At 41.4% G+C, this 13,035-nt stretch overlaps 3 protein-coding genes across 6 annotated transcripts in view; 1 reads left to right on the top strand and 2 right to left on the bottom strand.

The window, feature by feature from the left end:
* LOC124349426 (glucose dehydrogenase [FAD, quinone]-like) overlaps positions 1-13,035 on the top strand; it is a 211,430-nt gene that overhangs the window by 165,976 nt on the left and 32,419 nt on the right. The gene's annotated exons all lie outside the window — the stretch shown is intronic.
* On the bottom strand, positions 3,649-6,270 carry LOC124349806 (barH-like 1 homeobox protein). 2 transcript variants are annotated; one of them, XM_046800658.1, is made up of 2 exons: positions 4,290-6,270; positions 3,649-4,225 (listed from the first exon to the last, which is right to left on the bottom strand). In XM_046800658.1, exons 1-2 carry the CDS (start codon positions 4,683-4,685, stop codon positions 4,079-4,081), a joined length of 543 nt encoding a protein of 180 aa, XP_046656614.1. In that variant the 5' UTR covers positions 4,686-6,270; the 3' UTR covers positions 3,649-4,078. Both variants share the same exon structure in this region; 1 of them encodes a protein (XP_046656614.1).
* LOC124349413 (serine proteinase stubble-like) lies at positions 6,673-11,573 on the bottom strand. 2 transcript variants are annotated; one of them, XM_046799991.1, is made up of 10 exons: positions 11,195-11,573; positions 10,901-11,124; positions 9,809-10,840; positions 8,412-9,422; positions 7,921-8,120; positions 7,751-7,855; positions 7,500-7,682; positions 7,312-7,435; positions 7,111-7,242; positions 6,673-7,046 (listed from the first exon to the last, which is right to left on the bottom strand). In XM_046799991.1, exons 1-10 carry the CDS (start codon positions 11,406-11,408, stop codon positions 6,888-6,890), a joined length of 3,384 nt encoding a protein of 1,127 aa, XP_046655947.1. In that variant the 5' UTR covers positions 11,409-11,573; the 3' UTR covers positions 6,673-6,887. The 2 variants fall into 2 exon arrangements, with proteins under 2 accessions (XP_046655947.1, XP_046655948.1); XM_046799992.1 differs by lacking the exon at positions 8,412-9,422 and having other exon boundaries at positions 11,195-11,570.

The following is a 13,035-nucleotide window of genomic DNA, read 5'->3' as shown; positions in this document are numbered from 1 at the left end:
GATGGTTAGTATGAGTGCCAGGATCCACCAGTCGACAAAGGCACCGATGATGTAGGCCACCAGGATGCCCATCGCCAAAGCGCTGGCCGTCAAAGAGCTGAGAGTTCCACGAATACGAGGAGAAGAACACTCGCTAATCTGTCAGGAGATAAAATGGCGTAATGGATTGATTAAATGATTCATTCTCTTTGTCCAAATGCCTTACGTAAATCTGAGATGATGGAGTGAGTGCTCCATTGACTAAGCCGGTCATCAAGCGGCCGACGTAGAGCATCGCTTTGTGACGTCCGAAAAATGTCAATCCCATCAGCACGAATCCGATAAAGAACGGAGGGCACAATCCAATGAGAGTTTTCCTCCTACCGAAATGTTGGAGAGGGTAACTAATCAGCAAGGCTCCAACTAGGGCGCACAACGGAGGCATGGAGGCTGTAACAATTCCAATTAGAATTGATGCCCATGTGAAAACGAGTTAGGAAGGTGATTATCATTCAACCTTACCAATCCATGCAATGTCCGACGCCTCGATGTCGAAATTCTTGGTGGCATTGAGAGATGGAATCCCAGGTGAACCTACCGGAGAACAAGAAGATTAATTAATTGATACTAGCATGCTTGATGAATGGAAATGGGCAACCTACTCCATCCGCGTACAACTCCCGTACAGAAGAATCCCCAAGACCCGACCACTGCAGCAAGTAACTATGCACACGACACTCACATTACAACTAGCAACACAATAACTCGGCTACTTCCTAATTATTAGATTACTTGAAACAAATGAAACGTGCTAAGTAACTTAAGCGTACTGTCAACTCCAATGACACCAGATCGACCGCAACTGACTTTATAGAGCTGAATAATCAAATAATTATTCAAAATGCAGGTCTTATCAAGTGCCACAGGATATGTACGAGATAATAAGGAAAAAGAAAACCTTTCCGGAGTTCATCGGCTCTGGTTCGACATTGATAGAATTTAGTTTTTAATTTGCATGGTTGAACCAAATAAGAAAACAATTATCTAGGACACCCAGTGGGACTTACTTGCGGTAAAACCTTGTGCGGATTTTTCATGACGTTTTTCAACATTGTCAAGACGTCAAGTGGGAATTATCTAACCGTTTTCTGAGAAGAAGTTTCGATCGTTGCACAGCGTTACTGATGCTTGTCGAGATGACAATCTCATTCGCCGTACAACACTGGCTTTAGCAAGTAGCTACCTTTATATAAAGATCCAGATGGGCAAAATACAGGTGTTACGGATAAAGGTGCTCCTACGTCAGAGGTACTCCCATTAGGAATAATTCTAATAGATGCTAACTCATGGTACACGCACTTAAAAGGTTAAAACCCTCTGTTGGTACGCCAGCCAATTCCCACTCGTTCAAACCGCCCATCGAGCGATCCTGTTTGTTTTCTTTAAAACTTGTTTTCATTAATAATATTTCTATTATTATTGGTCACGTCCGCGTTTGAGTACGTGCGAATCACACTAAAGATCTCGCCGGACAATTTTTCCCACAATCTACAAACGTCCGAAATTCGACTGTTTAAAAGAATAATATTTTTTGTTTTCCAGTCGGTGGATAACTGATTGATTCCAGAAAATGCTTTCTAACAATGAATCTTAACAAGCTAATCACGATACATTTGATTAATTGTGTCAAGTACCACGCCATTATCTGTAACTGAGTTATTCACTAATTCTGCAACAAAAACCATGCCGAGAAGGAAAGAATTAAGAATTCGCCCATCAAAATTAAAGGAACGTTGGCGTATCAGCCGGAATAAGCAATGAAGACGACAGCCAGAGACAGCAACGTAACCAACCGAAAGCTGAGCTCTATTACATAAACAACTGGGACAACAATACGCCCCCCTATTCTTTCGGATGTTGTCTCGTCCGCTGGATTTATTCCATAAATTTATATTCCGCTAGCACCGCGAATTTTAAGTCAAAGGGAAATGTCAAGCAGGAAGACGAGCGTCACTAAAATGAGATATCATCCCACAAAAACAAAACCCAGGCAATCGAAGCAATTAAAAGAATTAGGCAATAATGTCGAAATGAAATGCGGATAATGAAAGGACTTTTCACGTAAAAGGGCCCCATGTAACTTTTTCAGGAATAACAACGTTCAAAAAGTTTAGTCAACAAGTAAGATATACAAATTACACATCCATTTTATTATTTACCTGCCCTATAAAGAGTCTAGAAGCAAGTAGGCCAATAGCGCTAAGCAACATGATAGAGCGTCTGAAAAAGGAAATTTGCTATGGAGCTCACGAGTGAAAACTAAAAAGCAAATAGTGAAGAGCCAAGTGTGACGCACACAGACACCAGAATAGTTTACACCGTTCTTGATTTCGCCACGGTCGGGCCGCATTATATGCTGCATTTCATATTGATCCTATTTATTATGGAGCGCAGGCATTAGTTGTTCCTAGTACTTGACATTCAAGTCCACCGACCATACTGAATAAATATCGACTCCGATTTTTTTTTGAAATTTCCGCGGCATTTATAATTGGCCACTAGCGGCGAACATGGTCATTATAATTTTACTCACATACCATATGAGAAACTCTGAACTAAAATAGTTAAACATCTCCCCCCAAAAGGCCACAATCTTAACTGGTCTGAGTATACATGACTTTTATATAAGAAAAAACTGCTATTACATAAGTAAAATTAAACGAAAAATGTGTGAAAAATTCAAGAGAATACGAAAATATTCACAAAATCAGTCAAATCGAATGTTTTTATCATATTTCGAACGATTTTGTGCAGTTTCTTGACTTGCCGTTACCAAGTTACCATGCATTGTGCATATAAAGCCCGAGATGCGCGTTACAAATCAAATTAGATGTCCCATCTAATCAAAAGCATTCTTCTCAGCGAAAAATCTTGTCATCTTAATTCCAGCGTGAAATGAGTGACAACGAAAACTACTCCGAGTGCGACAATGCGGCCATAAGACACCAGGCATCGCCACCTCGTGATTCACGTTGGAAATACGAAGGGATTCAAACTGCAGCTCGTGTTATCCCGGAGCGGACGCAAGGTTCGAGAGCTAAAACTGTTCGTCATCATCCGGAAGCTGAGGATCCTGCTTGTTGGTGGGAACGAAGACCAGCTATCTGGACTCCTCCGCCGATTCCGCCGGAAGTGGAAAATTGCGAGCGTCCGTGCGACTGTTGTCCATGCCCAACTGGATTAAGCGGAAAGCTAACGATTGAAATAAATCCAGAAGAGCCTATGATTTCGCCAGTATCGTTGGACGACACGATGGTCATCAAACGGCCTACCAATTACAAACCATGGTGGGAGAACAATAAACAACCAAACTCCAGCAATGCAAATTGGGATAAATCGATGCCGAAATCTACAGCTCGAAAACCTCAAAGGAAATAATTAAAGATATGGCACGGAAAGGAACCCATCAGGATTCAAAACACACTCAATAAATGATTTCAACTTCGATGAAAATTCAATACAATATTACTCTTTCAAAACACATTTTTGTTTCTTTTAATTCAAATATTAGGAGTTAATTTAAAAAAAAAAAAACCTTCAATATGTTTACTAATTTTGACGGACGCTATCTAATCAAGCCATGGCTATTGAGAATATTCGAAAAGGTGATGATGGTACTGAATTATTTATTTACTCAATGTAGAACAAGGTAACTTTTGCTTGTTTCCAACGAGGGCGGGATTCTCTAGGTTAACACGTTCGAACAAACTGGTCATAAATTAAAATGGATATTTAGCAAATTAAACGATTTCCCCCAGAGACTTCCTGAGGTAAACTTGCGATCCAACAACACTAATTATCACAGGGTATTCTCTCGGTAATGACACACTATTTAAAACATAAGAAGGGAGTAGGCCATGACACATTATTCTTGATGATAGCACCTGACTATTTACTAAATGACTGAATTTTCTTTCTTTTCTGTAAGCGTTTCTGAGGTTTCGCAGTAGTAAGAAGAAGTTATCAAAATGGAATGGACATCAACCTGGTCAAAGTGAGTGGGTGATGAATCTGGAAGTTTGTTGATTCCTCTGCATCTTTAGAACGTTGATGATGAAGATGATGGATGAAAGGATGAAGATGGTGAAGACTCTTGTGCAGGGGCCGGAGCGATCCTTACAAGTTTGGCCGTACGCTTGAACTCTCTCTTCCATTTAGAGCAGCGCCTGGTAAACCAATTTCTGACCTAATGAACATGAATGCAAATTTAGTCATTTCCACAAATAAGAGATAGAAATGGTGCCACTCACTTGGTATTCCGTGACCCCAAGCAGGTTGGCAGTTTCGATTATCTCGGCGGATGATGGAAATTTTTTAATTTCAAAAACACGTTCCATGACACCGATCTGGTAATGATTGAAACGAAACCTTTTCCTGGGTTGTGCTTTTGGGATGGGCTTCTCCTTCGGTACCTCGGGATGTTGCAGTTGTTGCACTTGTTGCGGGGAGTCTATTAGTGATCGTATCACTACATTAGTCTGCCAAATTCGAGCCACCACGACTTTTGGTGGTTGCAACGTTTTGGGTTGGACCACGAGAGGACTACGAACATATTGCATCATGTCATGTCGACTCTTTTTCATGCTCAAATCGAGAGGCTCGTCACTAATCAACTCACCAACCTTCACATGATTATTATGAGCCATTTCGAAACAAATCTTTTAGTCAATTCCAGTTAATATTGCAATCACCACACGCTGACCACGTGAAACAGAACGTTCTATCAAGAAAGACTAAGACTGAATGACCTCGTGTTGCAAGCAACGTGACGAATTTTCCCACAACGTTGAAGAAAGGGGGTGAGGGTGAATTTCAACAGCCAATAGGATGCCATCAAGGGAATAGGAAGAAGGGGGGAGGGCTTACAGCGAAAAACAAGATGGGGGATAAGAAGACATGTCTGAAATTGTCCAGATTGCGAGAAACCTTTTTGCTAGGTATTTTGATGATGCAATTTAAGTGAAAAACAATACAAAATATTTTCTGGATTTTTGGACGAACGTTTTGCGAGGGAGATTATTATTTTCTTTTCTTGCATGCTGGTGGAGTAGCTCCTCCATGTCTATGGAGCAGCCCCATGTCTATCGCATGGATGTTACGCAAGAAAATGTGAGCTTGTTCAGCTTTTTTCCATGCGTCTGTCGCCTGTACTTCATGAGGGAAACGACGAAGAAAATCCAAGGCATTCTTCTTCAAATAAGCTGCAGAATGGCTTTTGGCTGCCAAAAGAAATTCCACACAATTTTCTGTTGACAACGAATTCACCAAATGTTTTTCGCAAGCGTTTTTGAGGTTTTTGAGAAGGTATTTTTCGCCAGCAGCCAAAAGTCCTAGCCCCAAAGCATCCATTTTGGTTGAAAGCACATGGCCGGTGTAAATGAAACGAAGGACTTCCTGAAACACTTCGGGATCAATGTCTTGAATATTGACCTGATGCGACGCCTCCAATCCTTCGTGTTGAAACATTTCCGAAAAGACTGAACTTCTAGCAGATAAGATGTTCTTGTGAGCCTTGAATTGTTGGCCACGAATATCGAAAAGAACATCACTGTGCTTTTCATTTCCGAATAGTCCACTCAAATCGTTGATCAGTTCGTCATTATTAGGAAGTACTACAGGCAATTCACGTGAAAATTCTCCTGTTGTGGTTTTTCGATTAATCCAAGTTACGATTTTACAGTGCATGGTAAAATGAGCTTCATCAGTCAGATAACCGTCATAGTCTTCCATGGACATGCCCGTTTCAATATATAAGTTACCACTGTTGGGAAACGAATGAAGTCCTTTACTCCAGATAACTCGAACACCTTCTGAGTTTAGAATAAAAAAATTATATTCGATTGTAACTGGATGAGCAACGTTTTGAAGATTAGATTCCTCATTCTTCTTCAACACGAGTTTGAAATATCGATGGGACAAGAAATGCAGATTCCACTGTAGATAGGGGGTTTCTTTTGCTGCAAAACTATCTGATACAATTTCTTCATATTTCACTCGTTTAAAATGTTGAATCGTCCACTCGAAATAAAGCTTAACAGCCTCACACGTGGAATTGCACCAATGACTTAAAATCAGGCTCTCAGTGTCGGTGTCGGTTCTTGGTACCGTAATAGTTTTTGGCACATCGTTTGCCTTAATACAGTTCAGTGCATTCATTTTACAGAAATAAATGAACAAGATTACTTTTGTTAAAAAAACGCACACACGAAAGAACGAAACCTTCCCTTGAGTGAGAATGACAAAATCAAGTGAGACTCACCGTTGCAGTTGCAGCGGCGCAATTTAAAAAATTAAATTTTCATGCTTTTTTCTGGAAGTAATATTTTCTTTAGTTTGTTTATTGTCTGTTACTCTTTTAATTAATAACATAAAAATATAATGATATTAATCGCTTGTTTTTTACTTCACATTTGTATTCAGCAATTTGGCAACAACCACATTATTCAATTTTAAATAAGTGATAAATTAAGGCAAATAATTATACTTAAACCCACTCGGTTTAGAGAATAAGAATAAATAATAAACAACTGGGAAGAACGATAGCTACGAATAATATAAGAACATTGTTTTATTTTATAAAGATCTAACTTCTAGCGTGGGTACTACAAAGTACAAACAAATTAAAACATCGAACAAGCATGATCATGTGTATTACCCCATTTCAAATTAGAACTGCGGCTCAGCCGCTTACAAGCTGTGTTAACACAAACGACAAACATCGTCGTAAAAAAATTATTTCGTCCAATAAAAATTTATAACAGTATCATTCAAATTGCTCATTATAAAACTTGCATTAAAACCTTTCTCTTAAACATACTATACAGTTAGTGATGTGTTGACGGATCACATCAAAAGACGACCGTCTTTTGGACCCAATCGGAGAATTCGGACACTTTCGTGTAAACACCGGGAGTGTCGTATTGACCGCAACCGATGCCCCAGCTAACGAGGCCTGCCAGGAACCAGCTACCACGATTTTCACACACCAACGGGCCTCCACCATCGCCCTTAAAAATACACGAAATGTTGACGTATTTCATTCAAGTTAAACTAATAACAGCTACTCAATACCTTGCAGGCATCTTTTCCCTCTTCACCTCCGGCGCAGAGGAATCCGGAATGTAAATTGAATTCGTAGCCTAGCCTTGTACGACGCAATTTGTTTTCACACTCGGAATTGCCAACTACAGTTAGGTCTACTTCCTGAAATGTAAAAAAATATTTGTATTGAATATCTACGACCATTAACTAGTAATTATTTCCTTATTTTACCTTGAGAATATTCTGATATTTTCCTCCAGTTTCAAATGCGTCTTTTCCCCATCCGGAAACCCAACACCGAGATCCAGCAAAATCTTGATATCTCTGGGGCACACAAATCGGAGCAATGTGCGGACTAAAAATGACAATTTTGATTAGATACCGAAACATGAAATTACGTCATCTTAACTTAAGTATACTTGTAACCAAAGTCGACAGCCCCTTCAAATTTGATGACGGCAATGTCATTGTAGAGATTGCCCGGATAGTATTCCGGGTGGATAATAACAGAGATGACGTCTCTTTCGATATGCGGATAGAATTCCGACTCTCGGTTGACATCCCACTCGCCCAAACGAATTCTTAAATCACGAGGAGCATTTCTGTTTGTGGATAATACCGAATAATCAAATAACTGTAATTTAATCAAAATGTCAAATAATGCAAATACCCTTTGATGCAATGAGCTACAGTGAGGATGTGAGAAGGTCCGACTAGAGCTCCTCCACAAACGTAGACGTTATCGTATTGATCTTTCTTCAAAACAGCAACTTGCCTGAAATAAAACAAGGGACACTTTGTTCAAATCGTATCTAAAAATAATCAATTCAAAATAATCACCATGGATATTCGCCAAATTCGGCTTCTCCATCAGAGTGGGGTAAACTTTTAATGCGGCCGTTGATGCCTTGTGGATTTCGTTTCCCGCAAGTTCCGGCTGGCGCTCCACCAGAGTATCGATTAGATGATGGCGAAGATCGGCAACATACTTGCGAGTAGCTACAAGTTTGCTGTCCGCCAACTTGGCGACCTTCTGTATCCTGAAATTATTTAACAAATCAATAACCCGTTTGTTAAAATCCGAGTCATTTGCTGTTTCGGCAAAAAGGTAAATTGTGAACATGAGTTGATATAGTTGGTCATGTTGTCAAATAGTCGTTTCCTTCCGTGTCTTAACTTTGTCGCAGCAGTTTTCTGTAAGTGAAAACCGTTGTCTGATTAGTATAGAATGGAACATGAGAGAAAGAAGAGGGAACTTTGTCTACCATCACCACAGCAGTCTCACGTAATGTGTCTCACGATAGACGGAAAAAAGGAGGATGCCACCTTACCACGTAATCTTGTTTCTGAGGTGATCGCTTCCTCTTTGCCGATTCGAATTTGACAGCGGAAGATGTAGTAGACGATGCCGCAGGAGAGGAGGAGGTTTCAGCGTGACCAGAACGGGATTCAATAAAACGTACTGCACTAGTTCGAGTTCTAGGCTGTTGTTCGTTAGTTCTGGCTCCTCGATTTGGAGCGGCCTGAACAGTGATTGAATCGAACCCAGTTGTCTGTAATTGCGCAGGTGAATTAGTTTCTGCCACTGCCGAGTGAACTTGCCCTACACTCTGAGTTTGCCCCGTGGCTTCTGGTGGAGAAGGTGATCCTTCCTTTGCTCCATAGTAAGCAGCTTGCTCGTAGCTAGCGGAGTAACTCGGTACAGGGCCGCTGTATCCGTGAGTGGGAGTCCCATACGCTGGAGGCTGATAAGCCCCTGGATGATAGACGGAAGCCTTTGGGGGATAAAAAGGCACCGGTGGAGGAGCGTAATGTTGGCGATGATAGTGGTGATGTACCAGGATCGGTTGCTCATACGGTACAGGGACTGCATAAGGAGCTGCCACCGGTACAGGGACTTCAACTCGGACAGGGACTTCTACACGAACTGGAACATGGACAGGAACTTCCACCCTGACTGGAACATGAACTGGAACTTGGACATGAACGTGTTGGACGACAGGCACTCTAACAGGAACGGGCTGTGGTACAGCGTAGGGTTGAGGCACAGGAACAGGTTGAGGCACAGCGTAAGGTACTCCGTAAGGTTGTGGCACGGCGACAGGTGTAGCCACTGGAAACGGAACACCGTAGCCTTTGCCGAAAGCTTTTTTAAAACCTTTGCCAAAACCGTAATGATGGGTTCGGGCGGAAACTTCGTCCTCAAAAGCTAAACCAACTCTTTGAATTCCTTGTCCGTTCAATGACGCCTCCTCTCCGTACGGCCCCCCTCGGGCTGACCTCTGCGGTCTGTTGAAGTTCCTCGATTTACCGGTAATTACGACAGGATCTTCAGATTTCTCCTGTTTTCGATATTGAAATGGTTACAATTATTTGCTGGCGTTCTGACAGTCCGAAATTGTGTCCAAATGGTTGTCCGGATTGAAATGTCAGAAATCCTGTCTACCCATCACCAAATTTTCCAATTCTTCGGGCTGAATATCATGACGAATCCTACCTTGGAATAAGTTGGCAAATGGGCGTGGAATACTTAAAAATGTGTTCCCTCAAACCACCAATAGCATGCATTAGTGACCCAAAAAGATATAAGTATAAATAACGATAAATAAGAAAAGTGAAAGGAGTATGACTAAAACGCTAGCTTACGTGCTTTCACGAAGATCATAGAACTTCTCATGTCAAACGCTAATCAAATTAGAAATGTTCAAATTTAAGAAAATCTACTTACGACTGGAGGGCCACTAGGCTTAGATATTTCGCCGGCTTCATTTGAAGGATCAATGTCGCCTCTGACAATGGCCTGTCTGCGATGAGGATTCTGGCGGCGAGGACGAATCGAATCTTCCGTTGAACTTGAAGCGACTTGCGGTTGTACTTCAGGCACTTTGCCAACGACGATTTCTTCGTCGTAATCAGAGATAATGCCAGTCAAATTCAACTTGGATCGAGGATCTATTTGATAGTCGCGACCTTCACGTCCGATAATGTCATAAGAAGGACACTGCCCAATCGGCACGCAGACACATTGTTCTCGCTGGACGTAAGAGTTGACTCCGTTGGTGTATGACGTGGATGGAGGAGGATTGTATGGCCGGGCCGGAGCTGGATTGTTGTATTCTTGTCGCGGTGGAGAAGGAGGATTGTATACCGGAGGAGAAGGCTGGTAAACTTGTGGAGGAGGAGTCTGAGCAGGTTGGTAAACTGGAGGTGCAGGTTGATAGACTTGGGGCGGGGGATTATACGAAGGAGCCTGGGCAGGTTGGTAAACTTGGGGCGGGGGATTATATGAAGGAGCCTGGGCAGGTTGGTAAACTTGAGGCGGAGGATTGTACGAAGGAGGAGATTTGTAGACTACTGGCGGAGGAGCAGCGCTGTAAGGAGCGGTTAAGATTTGAGGAGATGAAACAACTTGATGATGTTGGTGGACATGCTGAACTGGAGCTGGCGGAAGTCTTGAGGGTATAGGAAGTGACGTAATACCACCTAAACTACCAAATCCGCCATAACCAGTACCTAGACTATTACCGCCGTATGGGCCGAGTGGGAGAAGTGAAGGACCTCCAAATCTGCTGGCCGGTTGGCCTTTCGATTTGCCTTTTGAGATTTTGCCATGTTGAACTGATCGGAACTTACCGACGCCCACTCCAAGTGGAACTGCAGGAACGGGGTCTCCAACCGGAACAATAGCCACCGGCTGGACGTAGGAAACAACAGAAGGATCGATACCGACCCCATAGGACTTGGCTTCCAATTTGAAACACTATAAAATTAATTTTTATTAATTTAAAAAAAAATCAAGTGAAAGTATTGAGATGTGTACCTCTTTGGCCAATCCAAGTCTGCAGAGCTTCTCTTTGAGGTGAGTGCGAGCTTCGTTATCTTTGGCCTCTTGAAGAGATTTTTCACTAGACACATCTTCGTAAACGACTTCGTAAGTTTCTTTTACTGAGGCCGTTCCAGCATCAACGGGAATGTAACTGTCTACTTCTGGCAACACTTCGTGACTAGTGGCTGGTGCCGCAGGTGAGTATTTCCCTGCATCATCTGAAAACCAAACAAACAAAATGAGGTTTCAATTGATGTTTAAAATTTTAAGAACTGGAGGTGTACTTACCGCTGACTGCAACATGATAAGAATCATTAGATTCGACTATTTCCGCTGTAGTTAACCCGGCATATCTGAAACTACTTTCTTGCGTGCTGGCGGCGGTTGTGCTAGAAGCTTCGGTTGTGGAGACTAGCGGAGTCGAAGAGGACCATTTCCAGATGTCTTCTGCCCGAACGGCCACTTGTAAGAGGAGACACAAGCAGACAATTTCGAATTTCATTTGAGCCTTGATTTCCTTGAAGAAAAATTTGAATCAATTACAACTAACAGTATACGACAATTCAAATAAGGTCAGTGAGTCAAGTGCAAGAGTTTTTCTGATAACAGAGTGGATTCAAACAAGCCCAGAAGACGACTGAAGCCGTGTCTTGGTCGTTTGAACGATGTCTAAAGAATTTGTTGGTCACTAAAAGAGGCGGAGTGTCGGTAAGAGAGAGAGACTGTGGGGCTGAAGACCTCTCCGTTTAGGGAATAGAGAAAGCTCTGGCTAAGAATCGATTGCGATGCTGCAGAGAAACTGCTTTCTTTGTGCCCGTGCCACTTTCACATTGAAATGACCTATTCCAGTTATTTTGTTTTCCTCTGAACTTCCATCCACGGTGTAATAATGTTAAGTCTTCATTCATTTTGACTCTGAATGATTGTGATCGCCCTGTAATATCAACAACAACGAGATCGCCGAGTTTTCTCCGCTTTCTTTTTCGAATCATTCGACGCAAAAGAATCGGATAAGGAATGTGTAAAAACCGGTCGCTTCCAAATTGAATCTTAAATGCCGTTCCCTTTCCATTAGATACCGGAGGATTTTTTCTTTGCTGCCGCACATCAGGCGGAGGTCTTGTTGATGATTCATCACCAACAACACCCAGCATGAACTAAAATGGAAGTGCTAACCTAAAGGCGATGAAAATTCCCATTTTTTATTGGCGTGTTTCCACTAGTCTTACCTACAACAAGGAAATGTTGAAATCTGTAAAGTTCCGCAATTAGAAATGACTTTCATTTGAAAGAAAATTTTAGCCTTTAAGGTACTTTTGGACTGATTCTTAACAAAGCACCGATGACGACACGACACTTTCTTTCTTGAAACTTTGCCAAAATGGAGAAGAAACTGAAAGAGAAAATAATAAAAGAGAACTGAGACGACCGATGTGTCAACATTAGAATGAGGCCAAATAAAAAACCGTGAGTCAAGTTGCATTTTTAAAAGCAAGAGTCTGGCCATTAATTTTCAATACCTAATTTCTTTCTTTTTAAATATATGTTAGCCGCACTCTTTCATTGAATACAATATCAGTTCTTCCTTACTGCGTAGCTGACACATTTCTTTTCTTGCCGTACTACATTACTGCATCACTTAAAAACAGAACGCACTGGCCAGTAGGTTAATGAACCTTGCAATTGAATTTGAATAAAAATTAATGAACCTTGCAATTGAATTTGAATAAAAATTTTCGCTATCATTTCCTTTGCTAGTTTTTTTTAAATAAAGAAAGTGTTTTCTTACCGGTGGTGATTTCAGTTGTCACCAGTCATATGTTTTCGTTTCTCCGTTTCGGTAAACCCCTCATAGCGTATTGAGGCAGAGAAATTGGTTTTCATGGTCTTGTTATCGCCGTCCTATAAAAATGAGTTTGTTGATTAGTTAAGTACCGGTTCACTACCAAAAAGGTCTTAATCACTATTTACATCTTAGCATTTCCAATAGAGTCCTTTCAGTTTAAGCGAAAATATAAACCCATCAGACAGAGAGAAAAATTAACAAGAGGTTACAGTCTATTAAAGCCTTTTCAAAATGGGTTTCTCATTTTCAAATTGGAAACTCGCAAAAGTCGTTTCGCAAAGTC

The sequence above is a fragment of the Daphnia pulicaria genome, chromosome 7 (genome assembly GCF_021234035.1).
Source record: "Daphnia pulicaria isolate SC F1-1A chromosome 7, SC_F0-13Bv2, whole genome shotgun sequence".
In the NCBI taxonomy this organism is placed as follows: domain Eukaryota; kingdom Metazoa; phylum Arthropoda; class Branchiopoda; order Diplostraca; family Daphniidae; genus Daphnia; species Daphnia pulicaria.
This window is presented reverse-complemented; position numbering and strand designations above follow the sequence as displayed.